Here is a 20650-nt window from a genome sequence, read left to right as displayed (position 1 = left end):
TGTAATAAGTTTGTTGTTATTTATTTTGTTCATGTTCTTAGACTAGTGAATAGAGTGACTGTTAAGCTATTTTTAGTCCAAATTTCATGTTATATTTAGAATTATTTTTAGTCAATTTAATACTTTTATGACAAAATTATGCTTGTTTGCTGTGTTTTTAGGTTTATGTGGTTTTTACAAGTCTAGTTCATCAATATTTGATAAAGAACCGAGGTGAGAAAAATTACATTGAAATTTTTATTTTCTAGACAATCTCCCCACGGTGAGATTGCTACAAATTAGAGGATTTCGTGTTTTGTTCAATGGTCGCGGCGAGGCAGAAGGTGGTCGCGACAAATTATTGATGGCCGCGACTAGAGGACTTATGGCTGCGACGATCGAGGTCGAATGGCCTGTTTTCGAAGCATTGGACTCACCGCGGCGAGGGAGTCCGTATGACTTGAGGGCGATTTCGTATTTTTTGCGATATTTTGAGTTTAAACTGATGCTAATTTAAATAAACTTTGAGTTAGAAAGTGGGGGACGCAAAAATTGAACCCTAGAAGCAGAAAAAGACGATTGGTAGAGCGAGAGTGACAATTTGAATTCATTCCACAGCCAGTTTCTTTCTTCTCTTCTTATTTTTTTTATGTGAAATTCTGTTTTTAGTTTTATTATAAATGTGAACATGAATATCATGAACTAAATTTTTAGGATATGATGTATGTTAGTTGACGTTTTCCTAACATCAACGAGAGTATTTACATAATGTATTTTGTTTTGTTTTTATTTTTTTTTTCAATAAATTTTACACTATGTTTAGTTAGTAGATAGGAGAGAATGAAGGGAGAAGGATAAAAGAACAAATGAATTTATATGATAGTGAAAAATAGAAAAATAAAGAGAATGATGAATTTTAATGTCAAAAATATAATCACATATATTCATTAAAATTTTATTTTCTATAAACAATGTAATTCCATATATAATTGAAATTCATGAGGAAAAAAATAATTATGATGTACTGAATATGTTTATACATTGTTCAATAATAACAAAAGAATATGTTTGTATATATTGGATCAAGTTATTTCTTTTTTACATCAATGGAAAATATTTTCATATGCTTAGTCAATATGCTGCAAAATTAAAATTGTGACTAATATAAAAAAGTAGATTTCTCCCAAAAAAAAAAAAAATAGAATAAAAAATCTTAATATAACATCTAACTCATTATTATAAACAATGTAGTTTCTTTACAAAGTAATTTTAGAAGTATATGTCCCTTTAGGCTTTATTTTATGGGTTCAACTTCCTTAAAAAAGAACCAATTTTAGAAGTTTGCATGATATGGTTACACAATGATTGAATGAAACATATTCGACTGATTGTTGTGTTCCAATTGGACACACAAAAAAAAATCAAATAAGGAGAATATTTATAATATAGGATTGTGCTATAAATATATGTACTACTATGGATAAGATTTTAACTAAATTATAAGAGAAATATATCATAATAAAGTATAAAATAAAAGTAAATAATGTGCTACTATCCCCTCAAGAAAAAAATCAAAATAAATAAAGATATGAAAGAGACATTTATTTTTTAATTTATTATTTATTTTTAGGGAAAGAAATCCTTATTTAAAATTAAAAGAATAAAAAAGAAACGCACGTGGAAGGGAAGGGTGAATCGAGCGGCTCATATTCAATCTCAAATTAAATAAAATAAAAAAAAAAGAAATTAATAAAAGACTCCTCATGTAACACGTGGATAAGTATTCTTTGGACTCTTCAAGAAGAGGTTAAATTGTTAGGTAAGGTAAATATACGAATTTACAATAATACCATTTCCACTCTTATACTCTTACCTTGCGTGTTAAAGGGCAATTTTGGAACTTCATACGACGTCGATATAGTACATTAATCTACAATAGCAGAAATTATTTTTTCTTTTTTTCTTTTTTTCTTTTTTGTAACAAATAAAGTTAAAAAAAAATATTTGGATTTTTTTTTTTAAGAAAAAACTTCATTAAAGAACAAAGCATGGAAATTCTGTAAAGAGCAGAAAAACACAAAGAGGTAGGTCCTGAAGCTATATAAGTAAATAAATAAATTTAGTTAATATATCTTGAAAAACAGTCCTTTCAATTAATAGTTTTGTCTTTCTCAATCTCGAGAAAAATAAATAATATTTATTTATTTAATACGTGAAAAATGAATAAAAACCTGAAAATAACAGTCTAACTAATCAATTAAAAAAAATCCGCCCAAGATTAAGGATAAATTATTTTAAAGTTTATTATTATTTTTTAAATTACAAAAAACTAATTATTTCCAGACTAATTGTGATAATGAAAACAATGGCATTATTGTAATTTCACTTTCATTTTCTTAAGCTGAAAAGCCTATATTCTATATTTCCATTTAGTCTTTAATATTTTCTATTCTGAAGAGAGACGACGACTCAGACTCGACTCGACTCATTTTGTGTATTTCTTCGTTCAAATCCATCTCCGTGAATGGAGCTTCAGAGATCAGTGATGATGAGGCTCTTTCTAGGGTTTCTGCTACTGTCTTTCGCACCTATCTCAATTCATGGAAGATTCGTGGTGGAGAAGAATAGCTTGAGGGTAACATCACCGGACCGAATCAGGGGAACTCATGACAGCGCCATTGGAAACTTTGGAATACCTCAATATGGTGGTAGCATGGCTGGGAATGTTTTGTACCCAAAAGATAATCAAAAGGGTTGTAAGGAGTTTTCTGACTTTGGGATTTCGTTCCAATCCAAGCCTGGAGCTCTTCCGACCTTCGTTTTGCTGGATCGTGGAGGTAATCTTTTCATATTTTTGCGTAATTTGCTTGATTTTGAGGGTTTTGGAGTTCGCCTAGTTCGTTTAGATCGTTTTTTGGACTTACTGTTTTTATGATGAATTAATTTGTATTGATAGCTTCCAATTCCATTATTGGAAGAATTAATTTCGATTTCCAGTAGTTAATTTGATTGCTGTTGCATGGTTTGGTTTATCTATTACTGATGATATATGCTTTTGTTGATTTTTGTCAATTAAGAAAATATGTTCGCTTAGGTTTCCAATTGATTTTGTGAGGTTCTTGAGTCGTTTCCAGTTTTATCATCTAACACATATGGACACCCTTCTTCTACTTTTGATCAACGATTGGATTTAGTTTCTTCATTTTAATTGACCCGATAGTTATGCTTTATCCGATAGTTGATTTGATGATTATCCGTGCACTTGTTGCTTCATAAAACTATACATGTAAACTCGAAATGTTTACCGGTTGCTTTTTGGTTGATGAAGAAGATAGCTGTTTCATAATTTGGGTCGTAGTGCTTGCTCGGCACTCCTTTTTGAAGCTACAGTGAGGTTGTATTGTTTGGCTTTGATAGAAGACTGGTGCTCTTTAGTAGTGACATATACTCTTTGAATTATACTTGCAGTATTCTTTAAGCTCTTTGTGTTACTTTAGTTACATTGACTTATTTTCTGTCACTTTCTTCACTGAAATGCTTTTATTTTTAACAATATTTTTATCATTTCGGATCAAGTAAAGTTGACTCCTTAAATATTATGTTAGTGTTACTTTCATTTTTGGTATTTAAGTTTGTTATTGCATTATACTTTTGGTAATCAAATTTCATCTATCCATTTTATGTTGTGATGTTTCTACTGACACCCCCCCCCCCCCCCTCTCTCTCTCTTATCATTCTTTAAATGGAAATTAATAACTTAACAAGTTAAACGAGGAAACTTATTCTAACCACTAATTGATTAACTTTGGTTTTAACTACAGCTGTTAGAGTTCATATTTGCTTCATTGGTAGATTGCATTTTCATGATCCGGATTGGGTCATTCCTACCTTTTTATTTGCCTTTCACTGTTTTGGTTTGCTTGCTTTCAGTGTCTCTCATGCCTGTTTCTTTAATTTTAGGTTGTGGTTTCAGTTGGTCATTTGTCTTTTATTTGTCAATACCTTTTCCTTAGAAAAGATCTTTCAATGCATGAGACTATGGTTGATATGATCTCAGAGTTACCTTTTTTTATATATATTGGTTTGCTGTGAAAGAAAGGAAGTTATTATTACTATTCTTTTTCTTCATGATCTGGGAATGAATGATTGGATAGTTATTGGACACTGCTCATGAAAAACTGTTCTCACCACCCTTTGCATTTCTTTCCAGATTGTTTCTTTGCTTTGAAGGTCTGGAATGCCCAGAAGGCTGGAGCTTCTGCAGTTCTGGTAGCTGATGACATGGAGGAACCACTAATTACAATGGATTCTCCTGAAGAAGATGGTTCAACTGCCAAGTACATTGAGAACATCACCATCCCATCTGCACTCATTGATAAAAACTTTGGGGAAGTATTAAAGAAATCAATCCGTTCTGGGGACATGGTCAACGTGAATCTTGATTGGAGAGAAGCTGTCCCACATCCAGATGATCGAGTGGAATATGAACTATGGACCAACAGCAATGATGAATGCGGAGTTAAGTGTGACATGCTGATGGAATTTGTGAAAGATTTTAAGGGTGCAGCTCAAATTCTTGAGAAAGGTGGTTATACTCAATTTACGCCTCATTACATTACTTGGTACTGTCCTGAGGCATTCACCTTGAGCAAACAGTGCAAGTCCCAGTGTATTAATCATGGAAGATACTGTGCCCCTGATCCTGAGCAGGATTTCAGCACTGGTTATGAAGGGAAAGATGTGGTTTTGGAAAACCTGAGGCAGCTCTGTGTTTTTAAAGTGGCAAATGAAACCAAAAAGCCTTGGGTCTGGTGGGACTATGTGACAGATTTCCAAATTAGATGTCCTATGAAGGAGAAAAAGTATAACAAGGATTGTGCTGTTGCTGTCATTCAATCTCTTGGTATATAAATTTCCATTCCATTCACTCGTTTCTAATTTCTGGCATTGCTGTTTGATGGAATTTGAGTGTTCATGTAATATATGACAGGACTGGATGTTAAAAGTGTTGACAAGTGCATGGGAGACCCTTCTGCAGACTCTGAAAACCGTGTTCTGAAAGAAGAGCAAGATGCTCAAGTATTTGTCCATCATTTTTTACTTACTACACTTTGTTTTGTATTTTCATTTCGAGTTATTTATTTGAATTTTTCTTTTGCTGGAGTGATTTCGTAATTTTGAGCCACTTTTTGCAATTGTTTGGCTGATAATAAGTGTTATGTGTTCCTAATGATTGGGAACTTTGTGTAGGTTGGGAAAGGAACAAGAGGTGACGTGACCATATTACCTACTCTTGTTGTCAATAATCGACAGTACAGAGGTTGGTCTTTGTGCTTCATTCTGTAGACCATCTGGCTCTGTGCTTCTATCATTCACTAATTATGTATCTGTTTGCAGGAAAGTTGGAGAAAGGTGCTGTTTTGAAGGCCATCTGTTCTGGTTTTGAGGAAACAACTGAGCCAGCTGTTTGTTTGAGTGGTGGTATGTATTATTTGTAGTGTTGTTGTGAACTGGTTGTTGTGTGTAGTTTATGTAACTTTTTCGTATTGAAGCCCATTTATTTTGTTTGGTTGTTTGATTTGTGGCAGATGTGGAGACAAATGAGTGCTTGGATAACAATGGTGGTTGCTGGCATGATAGAGCAGCCAATCTCACTGCCTGCAAGGTAGAGTTTGAACCTTTCTTTTCTTGCAGGTGTCTAGTTGTCCTTTTCATCTTCTCTGATTATTATCTTATATAATCAGGACACGTTTCGTGGGAGGGTATGTGAGTGTCCCCTGGTTGATGGGGTGCAGTTTAAAGGAGATGGTTATACCACCTGTGAAGGTAAAGACTGCTCCAGCTTCTTGCAATGAATATTAATAATTATTATAAATTTAGATAGGGAAGCAATGCAATTGCCACTCTGCCCCTTCTAATGGGGAAGATTAAGGGGTGCACCAAAAGAAAAAGATAAAAGAGCAAGAAGAAAGAAACATTTTATATCTGGTGACTGCACCCATTAACCATTATGGTAGCTCGTTTTTGTGATGCAGCTTTATGTTATTAAAAGTATTATCTTGATTGTCTGTTCATTCAATATCTGCACTTGATGAATGCTCATTCGATGATGCATGTTCTCTTTGCTTTCAGCAAGTGGGCCTGGGAGGTGCAAGATAAACAATGGTGGTTGTTGGCATGACGCTCGAAATGGGCATGCATATTCTGCTTGCACTGTACGTGATTCTCAATTCTGTTTCTTCTCTTCCAAGGTTTTTTTCCCTCAAAAAGATATTTAACTTTGATTCCTTTCTGTGTAACAGGATAATGGAGAGGTCAAATGTCAATGTCCTCCTGGATTTAGGGGTGATGGTGTCAAGAGTTGTGTAGGTAAGAGATATATTTTTTCCACATTCTGTTAATGTTGCTGTTACAGAACAAGTTTATGAATCATGGTAGGAAATTTGAGAGCCAAGAAAACAATGTGGAAAAAAACTATATGATTTCTAGGTTATTTAGTTTGTATGGCAATCTTGCTTGGCTTGATTTTTGTAGCTATGGTCCAAACTGGCAATATTTTTTTTTTCTTGAAATTCATATGCATACTGTTAATTTTTCATTCAGATATTGATGAATGCAAAGAGAGAAAAGCCTGCCAATGTTCTGAATGCAGCTGCAAAAACACTTGGGGAAGCTATGACTGCTCATGTGGTGGGGACTTATTGTATATGAGGGACCATGACACCTGCATAAGTGAGTTTGGCAACCTAATCCAACCAAAATACATATGTTCTAGACTTGCATAATGTGTAATCATATAATGTTTCTCTTTTTCTGTGCTCTCTCTTGGATCATTTGCAGGTAAAAGTGCCAGAGAGACACGCTCTGCTTGGACTGCTGTTTGGATCATTTTAATAGGCTTGAGTATGGCTGCTGGTGGGGCATATCTCGTGTACAAATACAGATTAAGGGTAAGCTTATTGCACTGTGTTGTGTTAGCAACATTGAAATTCATATATTATTTGTGTGCTCGTGTACGTTATTATTTGGTTCCTGGCGACTGGGGAGACTTTGATTAAGTACTGATCTGGTACAACTGTTTGCAACTCTTACAAATATATCTACAACATGTGCTAACGTTGTACATAATCATTAAATGAAGAAAAATGATTCTACCCCAAACTTGTTGAGTCTGGGGGACGATGACTTGCTTCTAATTGATTATCTTTCCTTGTCTAAATGATTATTTACTCTGCCAAAAAATTGAATGTAGTCAATGTTCAAGCAGGTTAATTAGGAATGAAATAATATTTGCATGCCTGCTAGCAGAAATGTATAAAATTTAATTCCTTATAAGCCCAAGTGTTTTGGTTTGTGATGTTCCGAATATTATTGTTGCAGTCTTACATGGATTCAGAAATCAGAGCGATAATGGCACAATATATGCCGCTGGACAGCCAAGGAGAAGTTCCAAATCACGTGAACGAAAATCACACATGAGAAAGAATTCTCCATTTGTACTCTTCCAAGAACTCGATATGATGAAAATCTGGATGTGTATCATGAATAGAAACAACCTTTCTTCATCTTGTCAAAATTTTTCGAGTCTCGAGAGTGTCGTCGTATAGATGCGTGTAACATATTTGGATAATAAATTAATGCAGATTTCAACATGTCCGTTGTTTATTAGGACTGTCATATGCACTGCAACAGGAGTCAGAGGACGACAGTTGAAGGAAGGGATTTGATTTTATGTGGTTTGAAGAGGAAGATTTCAAAGGGTTAGGGAGTTACTTATCATCCAGAATTTCATTTCCATGGAACATGTTTTTCAATTTGTATGCAACCCTGTAATTTACCCACTTTGTACTTTTAGGACAGGTTGAATTTCTTGTTATCACTATTGGTTTTTTTTTTTTTTTTGGTTGCTAGGATCACTATTGTTGACTCAATAGAGTTCTTTTCTCTTGTTACTCATAAATTAAGGAACCAGATGCATATTCAAGACTATATCTACATTAGTAATGGATCTAATAGGAGTGGAGTTGAATGAAATACTTACCCAAAATATATAATAAATTATAATTTCACACAAAATAGAATGTCTTCCACTTCCTCCAACTATGATCCTGTAAAAATTCTTCTTGAATTATAACAATTATTTCATGTATTTTTATAACAAGTAAATGAGTTTGCCAAACTACTCACATCACTTTCTTTAATTTATTTTTTTAAAATATCTTATCAAAATTTTACTTACTCTATTTTACTTCCCATATTTACATTATATTATAAATCAAATTTTCTATAACTTTGCACTATCATTTAAAAATGATTATTTATTCATTTTGATAAATAAATAAATAAAATACTAATAATTTCACACATATTTACATAAAGATTTTTAAAAAAAATAATATAATACTTATATCTCAATTAACATTATTTTTTTTTACATGTAGTTAAGAATTATTCATGAGTTTAATCTTTTAGCTATAATAATTCATTTGATGGAAGAACAATTTTTTTTTTTACCTTTTATCTATTTTAGCTATTATATTATGAGTGCGCTTAAGTATTATGAATCTGTAACATTAAAAATAAATTATCAAAGATCTTTTGGATTGAGAGACCCTAGGCAACGACCCCACTGTCCCATCCTAAAGACGACTTGTTTATATGAAGACGGTTGATAATTAAAAAATGAGACGAAATTGAGAGTTGAGGAATGTGAAACTTTAAAATGATAGTCAATAAAATTATTTTTTTTAACCCAAAAGCATATTAAAAAAACGAAGTATGTATTTATTAAAAAAAAAAGTATACATTAACACGTATTTACTTATGATTTTATTTTAAAAAACAACTGAAATAAAAACAAATATATTATCATAAACACTTTTTTTTAAAGAATAATCATAAATTATTTTAAAGTCATTATTATTTTTTAAATTATAAAAGTGGTTATACCATTTTATTAAATTATAAATTGAATGATATAATATATATTTTTAAATAGTATAAAATAATATTTTGAGTTTTATTTTTGATATTTTTTTTGTAATATAACTAATCAAGTCTTTGCGATAACATTTCTAAATAAAATTATTATTAAATTTTATTTTAACAAAAATAGTTCAGAATTTTATTTTATAAGATAAATATAATTTTGGACATTGTATTTTGCATAAATTATAAATTGGACCCTCTATTTTGTTAAATGATAAAATGGATTCTGTATTTTTTAAAATAGTACAAATAAGACGCTGAACTCAATTTTCGATAATTTTTTTTTAATATAATCAACTTGAAAATAATTCCTAACGTGAAAAGATGCAAAAAATTTAATTAGTTTTGTCCTAATATCTTTAGGTTGGATTATTATTAGGTTATGTTTTGACAAAAAAATCATTTTAGCGTCTTATTTGTACCATTTTAAAAAATACAAAATTTATTTTGTTATTTAAGAGAACAGAAAATCCAATCGATAATTTTTACAAAATACAAGATCCAAAATAATATTTACTCTATTTTATACTATTTTAAAAGTTTATGATCCAATTTATCATTTTGTTAATTACAACACAAGTTAAAAAATGGTAATTAACTGTGTATCTCGAGTTAATATAACTTAAAATTTTTTAATTTTTGTGTATCAATGATGTTAGGTTTCATATTATTATGAATGATCTTTATAGATTTCATAAAATTTTAAATCCTACAAATTTAATTCTTAACTAATAAAATTATTAAAATTAATTAATTATTACTAAACATAATAGCACACTTAAAACCCGGTTTGTTTCCTAAACGTTTTTTTTAGATAAACATAGTCACTTTCAGAATTTTCATAAAAATTACACTCGACAATAAAAGCGACGATTATGATATGATTGATCGCACAGTGTGAATTCAATGTTAGCCATTTTGTTAATTTAAACACTCGAATCGACTCATTTTGTATTTTCTTCTTCAAATCAATCTCCGTGAACGGAGTTTCAGAGATCAGCGATGATGAGGCTCTTCTTAGGGTTTCTGCTACTGTCTTTCGCACCTTTCTTCTCAATTCATGGAAGATTCGTGGTGGAGAAGAACAGCTTGAGGGTAACATCACCCGACCGAATCAGGGGAACCCATGACACTGCCATTGGAAACTTTGGGATACCTCAATATGGTGGCAGCATGGCTGGAAATGTTTTGTACCCAAAAGATAATCAAAAGGGCTGCAAGGAGTTTTCCGACGTTGGGATTTCGTTCCAATCCAAGCCCGGAGCTCTTCCCACCTTCGTTTTGCTGGATCGTGGAGGTAATCTTCTCATATTTTTGTTAATTTGATTGCTATTGCATGGTTTGGTCTATTTATTACTGATGATATATTCTTTTGTTAATTTTTGTCAATCAAGAAAATATGTTCGCTTAGGTTTCCAATTGATTTTGTGAGGTTCTTAAGTCGATTCCAGTTTTTGTATCGACACCCCTTCTTCTAGTTTTGATCAAATATTGGATTTAGTTTCTTCATTTTAATTGGACCCCATAGTTATGCTTTATCCCATATTTGATGATTATCCGTACACTTATTGTTTCATAAAACTATTTCTGTAAACTTGAAATTCGAAATGTTTACAGTTAGGTTGTATTTGTTTTGGCTTTGATAGAAGATCGGTGCTCCTTAGTAGTGAAATATACTCTTTGAATTATACTTGCAGTTTTCTTTAAGTTCTTTGTGTTACTTTAGTTACATTGATTTCTTTTCTGTCACTTTCTTCACTGAAATGCTTTTATTTTTTAAAATATTTTTATCTTTTCGGATTGAGTAAAGATGATCCCTTATAGATCATGTTAATGGTACTTTCATTTTTTTTAACTAATTATTACCATGTTTTTTTATTGGGATTTAAGTTTGTTATTGTATTATACTTTTGGTAATCAAATTTCGTTTATCCATTTTATGCTGTGATGTTTCTACTGCTCTTCCTCTTTCTCTCCCTCTTATCATTTTTTAAATGGAAATTAATGGCTGTTCAAGCAGTTAATTTTGGAACCTTATTCAAACTACTAATTGATTAACTTGGGTTTTATCTACAGCTATTATTTGTACCTTTGGTAGATTGCATTTTCATTATCTGGATTGGCTAATTCCAATCCAAACCTTTTTATTTGGTTTTCATTGTTTTGATTTGCTTGTTTCTGTGTTTGTCATGCCTTTTTATTTTTATTTTAGGTTGAGGTTTCTGTTGGTCATTTGTCTTTTATTTGTCAATAACTTTCCCTCAACTTTGGTCAAGTTTGTGGATTTTCAGTTCAGTCATGAAATACAAAAATTGAAGTTCGTCACTTATAGATTGTGTAGCTATTGGCTAAAAGGAAAATCATTTTCCTGTTGTTTGCATGCTTTACTCTGCATACATGTTGGGTGATCTTTTGAACACGAATAGCTGGCTAAGCTAAGCCTTTTCTTTTGAATAGATCTTTCAATGCATGAGATTATGGTTGATTAGATCTCAGAGTTACATTTTTATGCATAATGGTTTGCTGTAAAAGAAAGGAAGATTTTATTAATTTTTTTTACCTTCATGATCTGGGGACTGGATGATTGGATAGTTATTGGACACTGCTTACATAGAAACTGTTCTCACCACTCTTTACTTTTCTTTTCAGATTGTTTCTTTGCTTTGAAGGTGTGGAATGCCCAGAAGGCAGGAGCTTCTGCAGTTCTGGTAGCTGATGACAAGGAGGAACCTCTAATTACAATGGATTCTCCTGAAGAAGATGGTTCATCTGCCAAGTACATTGAGAACATCACCATCCCATCAGCACTCATTGATAAAAACTTTGGGGAAGTATTAAAGAAATCAATCCATTCTGGGGACATGGTCAACGTGAATCTTGATTGGAGAGAAGCTGTTCCACACCCAGACGATCGAGTGGAATATGAACTATGGACCAACAGCAATGATGAATGCGGAGTTAAGTGTGACATGCTGATGGAATTTGTGAAAGATTTTAAGGGTGCAGCTCAAATTCTTGAGAAAGGTGGTTATACTCAATTCACGCCTCATTACATAACTTGGTACTGTCCTGAGGCATTCACCTTGAGCAAACAGTGCAAGTCCCAGTGTATTAATCATGGAAGATACTGTGCTCCTGATCCTGAGCAGGATTTCACCACTGGTTATGAAGGGAAAGATGTGGTTTTGGAAAACCTGAGGCAGCTCTGTGTTTTTAAAGTGGCAAATGAAACCAAAAAGCCTTGGGTCTGGTGGGACTATGTGACAGATTTCCAAATTAGATGTCCTATGAAGGAGAAAAAGTATAACAAGGATTGTGCTGTTGCTGTCATTCAAAATCTTGGTATATAAATTTCCATTCCATTTAATCGTTTCTAATTTCCGGCATAGCCGTTGGATGGAATTTGAATGTTCATGTAATATATGATAGGACTGGATGTTAAAAGTGTTGACCAGTGCATGGGAGACCCTTCTGCAGACTCAGAAAACCGTGTTCTGAAAGAAGAGCAAGATGCTCAGGTATCTATCTATCGATCTATCTATCTATCTATCTATCGATCTATCTATCTATCTATCGATCTATCTATCTATCTATCTATCTATCTATCTATCTATCAATTTTATACTTACTACACTTTGTTTTTTATTTTTATTTCGAGTTATTTATTTGAATTTTCCTTTTGCTGGAATGATTTCGTAATTTAGCCACCTTTTGCAATTGCTTGGTTGATAATAAATGTTATGTATGTCTAATGATGGGAGCGCCATGTAGGTTGGGAAAGGATCAAGAGGTGACGTGACCATATTACCTACTCTTGTTGTCAATAATCGACAGTACAGAGGTTGGTCTTTGTGCTTCATTCTGTTGAATATCTGGCTCTGTGATTCCATCATTTTCTAATTATGTATTTGTTTGCAGGAAAGTTGGAGAAAAGTGCTGTTTTGAAGGCTATCTGTTCCGGTTTCGAGGAAACAACTGAGCCAGCTGTTTGTTTGAGTCCTGGTATATATTATTTGTAATGTTATTATGAAGTGGTTCTTATGTGTCCTATGTGTTACTTTTTCATACTGAGGCCCATTTATTGTGGTTTGGTTGTTTGATTTGTGGCAGATGTGGAGACGAATGAGTGCTTGGATAACAATGGTGGTTGCTGGCATGATAAATCAGCCAATCTCACTGCCTGCAAGGCAGAGTTTGAACCTTTCTCTTCTTGCAGGTGTCTAGTTGTCTTTTTCTTCTTTTCTGATTGTTATCTTTCATAATCAGGACACGTTTCGTGGGAGAGTATGTGAGTGTCCCCTGGTTGATGGGTTGAAGTTTAAAGGAGATGGTTATACCACCTGTGAAGGTAAACTGCTCCAGCTTCTTGCAATAAATATTAATGAGCGGTATAAATTTTGATAGGGAAGCTATGAAATTGCCCCTCTGCCCCTTCTAAAGGGGAAAATTAAGAGGGGCACTAAATGAAAAAGATAAAAGAGCAAGAAGAAAGAAACATTTAAAATCTGGTTACTGTACCTATTTATCATTATGGTTTCTCGTTTTTGAGAAGCAGCTCTATGTGATTGAAATTATTATCTTGACTTGAATTGTTCATTCAAGTCCTCTGTTCATTCAATATCAGAGGACTTAGAATTGTTTATGAATGCTCATTCTATGATGCATATTCCCTTTGCTTTCAGCAAGTGGGCCTGGGAGGTGCAAGGTAAACAATGGTGGTTGCTGGCATGACGCTCGAAATGGGCATGCATATTCTGCTTGCACTGTACGTGATTCTCAGTTCAGTTTCTTCTTTTCCAGGGTTTTTTTCTCTCAAAAACAATTTAACTTTGATTCCTAGCTGTGTAACAGGATGATGGAGAGGTCAAGTGTCAGTGTCCTCCTGGATTTAGAGGCGACGGCATCAAGAGTTGTGTGGGTAAGAGATATTTATTTATCACATTCTGATAATTTTTCTGTTACACAAGTTTATGAATCATGATAGGAAATTTGAGATCCAAGAAAACAATGTGGAGAAAATCTATATGATTTCTAGTTTATTTAGTTTGTATTGCAATCTTGTTTGATTTAATTTTTGTAGCTATGGTCCAATCTGGCAATATTTTTTTTTTGAAATTCATAAACTGTTAATTTTTCATTCAGATATTGATGAATGCAAAGAGAGAAAAGCCTGCCAATGTTCTGAATGCAGCTGCAAAAACACTTGGGGAAGCTATGACTGCTCATGTGGTGGGGACTTATTGTATATGAGGGACCATGACACCTGCATAAGTGAGTTTGGCAACCTAATCCAACCAAAATACATATGTTCTAGATTTGCATAATGTGTAATCATATAATGTTTCTCTTTCTCTGTGCTCTCTCTTGGATCATTTGCAGGTAAAAGTGCCTCAGAGACACGCTCTTCTTGGACTGCTATTTGGGTCATTTTAATAGGCTTGAGTATGGCTGGTTTTGGGGCATATCTAGTGTACAAATACAGATTAAGGGTAAGCTTATTGTGCTGTGTACACGTAGCAACATTGAAATTCATATATGGTTTGTGTACTTTGTTCTACTACTGTTCTTATATACTGTTTGCAACTCTTACAAAGATGTCTACAACATGTGCTAATGTTGTACATAAATCATTAAATGAAGAAAAATGATTCTGTCCCGAAGTTGTTGAATCTGGAGGACGAAGACTTGCTTATATTAGATTATCTTTCCCCGTCAAAATGATTTTTTACTATCTGCAAAAATTTGAATGTGGTCAATGCTCAAACAGGTTAATTAGGACTGAAATGATATTTGCATGCCTACTAGCAGAAATGTATGAAGTTTAATTCCTTATAAGCCCAAGTGTTTCGGTTTGTGATGTTCTGAATGTTATTGTTGCAGTCTTACATGGATTCAGAAATCAGAGCGATAATGGCACAATATATGCCGCTGGACAGCCAAGGAGAAGTTCCAAACCACGTCAACCAAAATCACGCATGAGAAAGAATTCTCCTTTATGATGAAAATCTGGATGTGTATCATGAATAGAAACAGCCTTTCTTCATCTAGTCAGAATTTGATTCTCCGAGTGTCGCCGTATAGATGAGTGTAATATATTTGGATAATAAATTAATGCAGATTTCAACATGCCCGTTGTTTATTAGGACTATATTATGCACTACAGCGAGAGTCAGAGGACGACAGTTGAAGGAAGGGATTTGATTTTGTGTGGTTTGAAGTGGAAGATTTCAAAGGGTTAGGAAGTTAAGTAATATCCAGAATTTCATTTCTGTGGAACATGTTTTCATATTTGAATGCAGTTCTGTAATTTACCCACTTTGTACTTTTAGGACAGCTTGAATTTCTTGTTATCGCTATTGGTTATTTTTTGTTTGTTGCTAGGATCACAATTGTTGTTGATTGAGGGAGTTCTTTTCTTTATTCTTATCAATCGTAAATTATGGAACCAGATGCACATTTAAGACTATATTATCTACATTAGTAATGGATCTGATAGGATTGGAACTTAATAATGATCTCTTCATATTTTACTCTCCGGGTTGGATGCAGTCCAATTCGGTATTTTTTAAGTTAGTTAATTAGTGTCGAGTTGAAATTGAAAGCATTGGTACAAAACATGAGAGTCGGGTCGGCTCTTCATCCACCACTTTCTTCCTTTTGCCCTTGACAATGGGCATAGGAGATTGTGCTTCCTCTCAACCAAGGCTCTGTTTATCCTTATGTTTGAACAACCTTGTTGGGTAGGAGGGGTAGGATCTCTTAAGGCGACCTTTACTATATTTACTGCTACTTGAGCCACAGAGGACTTCCCTTTGGCCTTTTTGGATTTTCTTTTTCCCTTATTGGATGGATAGAGCCTAAACTTGCGAAAGTTTTCCTCGGTGGCCAAGTTGGAGATGTCCTTGGCCTCCTTGGAAAGTATTACTATTTGGCGGGCCTTACTCCTCCAGTCCAAGGTGAACAATGGGCGGAGGAATGACCCAACAATTTGGAACGAATGGTGGTTAGCTTCAACGTCCCTTGTTATAAAGTAATTTTGAGTTTAGCCTCCTATCTTCGTTATGTGCTTCGAGCCACAGGTAGCTCAAGAGGGAAAAGTAAAAGTACCTTGAATTGTAGTTGTGGGGGTTGGATTTGAGATCAAAAAACCAATTGATCTCATGGGGAGAGGGCTCCCCCCAACCTTGTTAGGCGTACAGTATGTACAATGTCGACAAGTACTTCAAACCTTTTGGGTTAATCTGCACGCGGGTAGATATTGTAATAATTGGCTACCCTTTGGAAGTAAGGGTGGAGGGGAAGAATAACACCTTGCTCGATATAGGGCCCAGACCATGCACAAAGGCCTTGCCTGAGTCTGTCAGCCAGTTGATCCTCGCGAGGAAGAAAAATAACGGCTTTACTAAAACGAAAGTTATTTAGCCTTTTCGTCGTCAGCCTGGATGGAGGAGATTTCTATAAGGGGTGAGGCTTATTAGATTTCTTCAAGAGGGGCATGGCTTCTGTAAGCTCCGACTTTCACCAGTGAAAATGTTCGAATCAAAATAAGAAGATTTCATCTTCTTTATAAAATCTTTGAATGGAAAAAGGATTTTAGGGTTTTCAAAAACCTAAAATTCCTTAAGTGTTTCAAATTGATAAAAAGCTTACTAGAAACTAAGTGTATCAAAAGACCGAGCCAGAATATTCCCTAACAGATGACATTATAACATTGTATCCGAACAAATAAGAATTCAACAATTCACAAACGAAGAACATTCAAGCATTTTTTACAAAATACAGATTCAGGCTCATATGAAAATACACGCAAAATCGTAAAAATTTAAGAGAAAAAAGAAGAGGGAGCTTACTCCATGTTTGACCTGATGGTTTAAAGAAAAAGCCTTGAAGAATTGGTCTGCACAACAATCAATCTGAGAAGAAGACTCAAGAACTCGAAGAAAACTCTCTTTTTGCTTTGAAATTTCAAGGATGACAACCGTTCCAAATGATTTTCCCTTTTAATTTTATATGAAAAATGAGAGTGTGAGAAAAATTTTTGGGAATTAAATTTGAAATGATTGGTTTTTTACCCCCAAAATCTAAAAGCCTCATTTTGCATTAAAAACTACTTGAGAAAACTTGTAACTATCGGACACTATCTCTAAGGGTGCTATTTTCAATGGAAAATAATCATGGCAAAAGATTTGAAAGGACAAGGAAAAAATTTGCCTTGGGTAGGTACGATGCCCAGACTAAATGGACCATCCGAGTAAGGCCACACGTCACTGGACTGTGCAAATTAGGAAGAAACCAACAAAGTCGTCGTGCCTCCAGAAGTCGCCACGCGAATTTGGGGGGTAAAAGTTATCCCAAAAATCTCCCTGATGATGTGGTGTGAATCTATGTGACATGTGGCGAGCATAGCCAGGATTGGACAGACGAGGGGTGGACTTATAATCTACTCGAAAGGTGTCAATTAAGCAGAGCATGCACAGGCTAGGGCCTTCCAGCACTGTACAAGTGCTGAACGAAACACGATATATGTCCTGCTGAGCAACTAGAAAAGCACTAGGCAAATGGAATGTCCGACTAGTGACCCTCGTGAGAAAAGATGCCCAAATTCATTCCTTCAAGTGAATTCCTTGTAAATAGGTTAATCAACCCGCCTACAATGATGAAATTGCGGGAATTAAGTAGGTTTGATGATTTTGTGGTATTGAATCAATCTAACATCAATTATTTATTCAGTAATAAAATGTAATATCTTTGACATATTTTTTCTTATAAATAGTTGATCCAAATTACTATTTAGAGATCGGATTCTGCATTCTCAAAAGAGCTATCACGCTGTCAAATTATTTATAATCTTCAGAGATAGGAAGAAACTCACTTGATTAGTTACTTTCTTATGTAAATCAACACACAATTCGCACAAAGTATAAATATTAAAATTTTCATTTCAATCCAATGTGCATAAGTGTGATTATTTGCATTGAATCGTCTAAATTGAATTGGATCAATTACTTTTGCACATATGTAAATCAACATTCAATTTGCACAAGTACAGATTTTAGATTTTTCAATCAAAACCAGTCTGCACAAGTGCATAAATTTGTACTTTGCAAATTTTAGATTGTACTTTGAATATCTACACTTTTGCACATTAAATAGTGTGGATTGAATTAAATCAATTACTTTTGCGTATATGTAAATTAATATTCAATGCGTATAAGTATAAATTTTAAAATTTTCAATCCAATCCAATACGTAATATCTATATTTTATTAAAAAAAATCTAAATTATCTTCCCCGCAAAGTAGACAGTTTATAGCAGCCGAAATAAAAAAACTAATCAATTAATTTCATGTTTTAATATGTTATGGGACATTATAAAAAAAAACTCAAAAACTTGTCATATATATATGATATGTTGAAATTTGGCATTGGGGTTCCCCAGGGATCAGATCCACCGTAACAATAAATGAACTAAAAGAATTGTTTCTGATTTTTCTTTACAATATATATAGTTTATTTAATTATTTAGTGATAGCATATATAATCTTTTGAATAAACAGAAATTAAAGCGTGGTATATATAGGTGTCGATCTCATTTTGTTGTTTTATGATATGATCATATGGCAAGTCTGAGATGATCAAGTCTGATATCCATTCCATTGTAAGCGATTGGAGCGTACATCCACATATCATCAGAACTCAAAAGCTACAAATTTTATTCCATTATTTAATCACAAATTAATTATAATCAATTATAAATAATAATAACAATAAACTTGTTTGTTTACATATAGATTGAGATAATTATGCTATATATAAAGATATTATATATATTACCTTAATTTGGAGTTGTAAGAACTTAACATATTGGACAGCTTCCTCAAGCATTGTGCTAATATCTACCTGCATTAATGCAATTTCACAACCAAATAATTAAATACCTTCTCATTAATTCTTATTCTGCATGCATTAACACTTTTATAATTTATTACTCAAAATCATATTATATAATTAACATACCTTTGTTCCATTAGGGACAATATTCTGTAAGATTCTTAGCCTCTCATTTATTCTCTCTCTTCTTTTCTACAAAAATATAGGCCACAACACAAGTTTAATAAATAATAACCAAATTCAGAATTTAAAGGGCATGAAATTGTTGTTAGTGTTACAAAAAAGCAATTAATATTAGTATTGCTAGCATCTCCAGGGATTTCGTTTTGCGATTGGCTAGTGATACTAAAAGTTATTATATTAAATTATATGAGATTCGATACTTAGTTGGACCAATAACGATATATTAACACATAGAAGGTGCTAGACAATACCGATACTAACCCTTCAGCATTTCTCTTAATTAATCAATAGAAGAAGTTGTATTGTATTGTGTAGATAAATATATACTTACCCTAGCGTAAAGGCTTTGTGGATCTGTAGCTGAGCCTCTTCTGGCTCTTGTTTTGCCTTGAGAATCGAAAGTTGAACTACTACTATTATTCTCTTTTGGACTCATAATCATCATCTGATCTTGTGAGCCATACCCATTATTATCAATGGAGTCATCTCCTGAGCTACAATAACTACTACAGCTTTGTCCATTTATATTGTTATTATTATTACCTTCTTCTTCTTCTTTGATAACATTGTTAACCTTGGTTGACACCAACTTCTGTTTCTTCTTATTATTATTACACCTCTTTTCTACTTTAACCTGCATAAATTAATATCATTATAATTAATTAATTAATTACAATCCCTCAAACAAAAAAAAAATAAATAACAAATAAATATATATATACTACTCACATTATTTTCTGCATTGTTGCTTCGAGGCCTTTTCATCATAGAATTATTCTTCTTATTATTATAATGAGATGCTGGGATTATTGATTTTGAAATTACCTTCTCTTCTTCCAAGTTTTCATCACTACTGATCATTAATTCTTGGCCGTTGATATTTTTCAAGCAATAATCATGATGATCTTGTTCATTATTAAAATTAGTGTATAATAAATTAGAGTTGGAGATTTCTAAAGAACAATAATGAGAATAACTACTACTTCCATTATTATATGGTGGTGATGATGATGATGATTCATGATGACCAGACCACAATGGTGGCAGTGTTCCACTACTACTCATCAATTGAGGATTAGTATTACTATTGAGCAACAAAGCCATGAAATCTGCTTCCTCAGCTGTATGAACTCCACTAAGTGAGCTCCATTGTCTCTCAGCTCCAATATGCTCCATCATATATATGTAAAGAGAGAAAAGGGTTTTAGTTTCTTTCTTTTTTTTTTTGGCTAATAAATATGTAAGAGTAGAAGTATCTCAATTAATGATCTATATATATACAAGTAGTGGTGAATGTATTTATAATACATACTGTCGACATTATTATTAATTAAATTATAAAACCAAAGTTTAATTTCTTCCCAAACAGTTGGCATGGAGTACTGTACAGCTCAGAGAGGGGACCAGTTTGAGCAAACGTTTACTCACTTAAACAAATGTGCAGTTGTTGGTGGATTTATATATTAGGACTGACTATGCCATGTTTTTAAATTACCATCATTATATATATATCCCCATAACATAACATATAAAGTTAGTTATATAACCATATCTGTTCCAGTATAGATCATGCTGGTAAAGCTGTGAGTATTAACAATTAGTGATGGGG

General features: G+C 33.2%; 3 protein-coding genes across 4 annotated transcripts; 2 read left to right on the top strand and 1 right to left on the bottom strand.

Moving 5' to 3' along the window:
* The first annotated feature begins 2217 nt into the window (after positions 1-2217).
* On the top strand, positions 2218-8055 carry LOC115703086 (vacuolar-sorting receptor 1). 2 transcript variants are annotated; one of them, XM_030630571.2, is made up of 12 exons: positions 2218-2816; positions 4190-4882; positions 4970-5058; positions 5230-5299; positions 5377-5460; positions 5568-5644; positions 5724-5805; positions 6112-6194; positions 6282-6348; positions 6583-6711; positions 6820-6929; positions 7360-8055. In XM_030630571.2, exons 1-12 carry the CDS (start codon positions 2504-2506, stop codon positions 7456-7458), a joined length of 1896 nt encoding a protein of 631 aa, XP_030486431.2. In that variant the 5' UTR covers positions 2218-2503; the 3' UTR covers positions 7459-8055. The 2 variants fall into 2 exon arrangements, with proteins under 2 accessions (XP_030486431.2, XP_060963046.1); XM_061107063.1 differs by having other exon boundaries at positions 2349-2816; positions 6820-8055.
* Positions 8056-9716: 1661 nt separating this feature from the next.
* On the top strand, positions 9717-15433 carry LOC115703087 (vacuolar-sorting receptor 1). Its single transcript, XM_030630572.2, has 12 exons — positions 9717-10264; positions 11617-12309; positions 12397-12485; positions 12739-12808; positions 12886-12969; positions 13078-13154; positions 13234-13315; positions 13650-13732; positions 13819-13885; positions 14110-14238; positions 14347-14456; positions 14848-15433. Exons 1-12 carry the CDS (start codon positions 9970-9972, stop codon positions 14944-14946), a joined length of 1878 nt encoding a protein of 625 aa, XP_030486432.2. The 5' UTR covers positions 9717-9969; the 3' UTR covers positions 14947-15433.
* Positions 15434-18368: 2935 nt separating this feature from the next.
* LOC115702433 (transcription factor bHLH84) lies at positions 18369-20283 on the bottom strand. The gene is made up of 5 exons (XM_030629894.2): positions 19771-20283; positions 19373-19675; positions 18985-19050; positions 18802-18867; positions 18369-18670 (listed from the first exon to the last, which is right to left on the bottom strand). The coding sequence occupies exons 1-5, from the start codon at positions 20218-20220 to the stop codon at positions 18581-18583; spliced, it is 975 nt and encodes a 324-aa protein (XP_030485754.2). The 5' UTR covers positions 20221-20283; the 3' UTR covers positions 18369-18580.
* Between the last annotated feature and the right edge of the window lie 367 nt (positions 20284-20650).

The sequence above is a fragment of the Cannabis sativa genome, chromosome X, assembly GCF_029168945.1.
Source record: "Cannabis sativa cultivar Pink pepper isolate KNU-18-1 chromosome X, ASM2916894v1, whole genome shotgun sequence".
Classification (NCBI taxonomy): Eukaryota; Viridiplantae; Streptophyta; class Magnoliopsida; order Rosales; family Cannabaceae; genus Cannabis; species Cannabis sativa.
This window is presented reverse-complemented; position numbering and strand designations above follow the sequence as displayed.

Excerpts from the sequence above, each read along its gene's own strand:
- LOC115703086 (XM_061107063.1), top strand. The coding sequence starts at position 2,504 with ATGGAGCTTCAGAGATCAGTGATGATGAGGCTCTTTCTAGGGTTTCTG. Across the intron at positions 2,817-4,189 it reads CGTTTTGCTGGATCGTGGAG|ATTGTTTCTTTGCTTTGAAG; the intron begins GTAATCTTTTCA and ends ATTTCTTTCCAG. Across the intron at positions 5,461-5,567 it reads AGCTGTTTGTTTGAGTGGTG|ATGTGGAGACAAATGAGTGC; the intron begins GTATGTATTATT and ends GATTTGTGGCAG.
- LOC115703087 (XM_030630572.2), top strand. The coding sequence starts at position 9,970 with ATGATGAGGCTCTTCTTAGGGTTTCTGCTACTGTCTTTCGCACCTTTC. Across the intron at positions 10,265-11,616 it reads CGTTTTGCTGGATCGTGGAG|ATTGTTTCTTTGCTTTGAAG; the intron begins GTAATCTTCTCA and ends TTTTCTTTTCAG. Across the intron at positions 12,970-13,077 it reads AGCTGTTTGTTTGAGTCCTG|ATGTGGAGACGAATGAGTGC; the intron begins GTATATATTATT and ends GATTTGTGGCAG.
- LOC115702433 (XM_030629894.2), bottom strand. The coding sequence starts at position 20,220 with ATGATGGAGCATATTGGAGCTGAGAGACAATGGAGCTCACTTAGTGGA. Across the intron at positions 19,051-19,372 it reads CACAAAGCCTTTACGCTAGG|AAAAGAAGAGAGAGAATAAA; the intron begins GTAAGTATATAT and ends ATATTTTTGTAG. Across the intron at positions 18,671-18,801 it reads TCTTACAACTCCAAATTAAG|CTTTTGAGTTCTGATGATAT; the intron begins GTAATATATATA and ends TAAAATTTGTAG.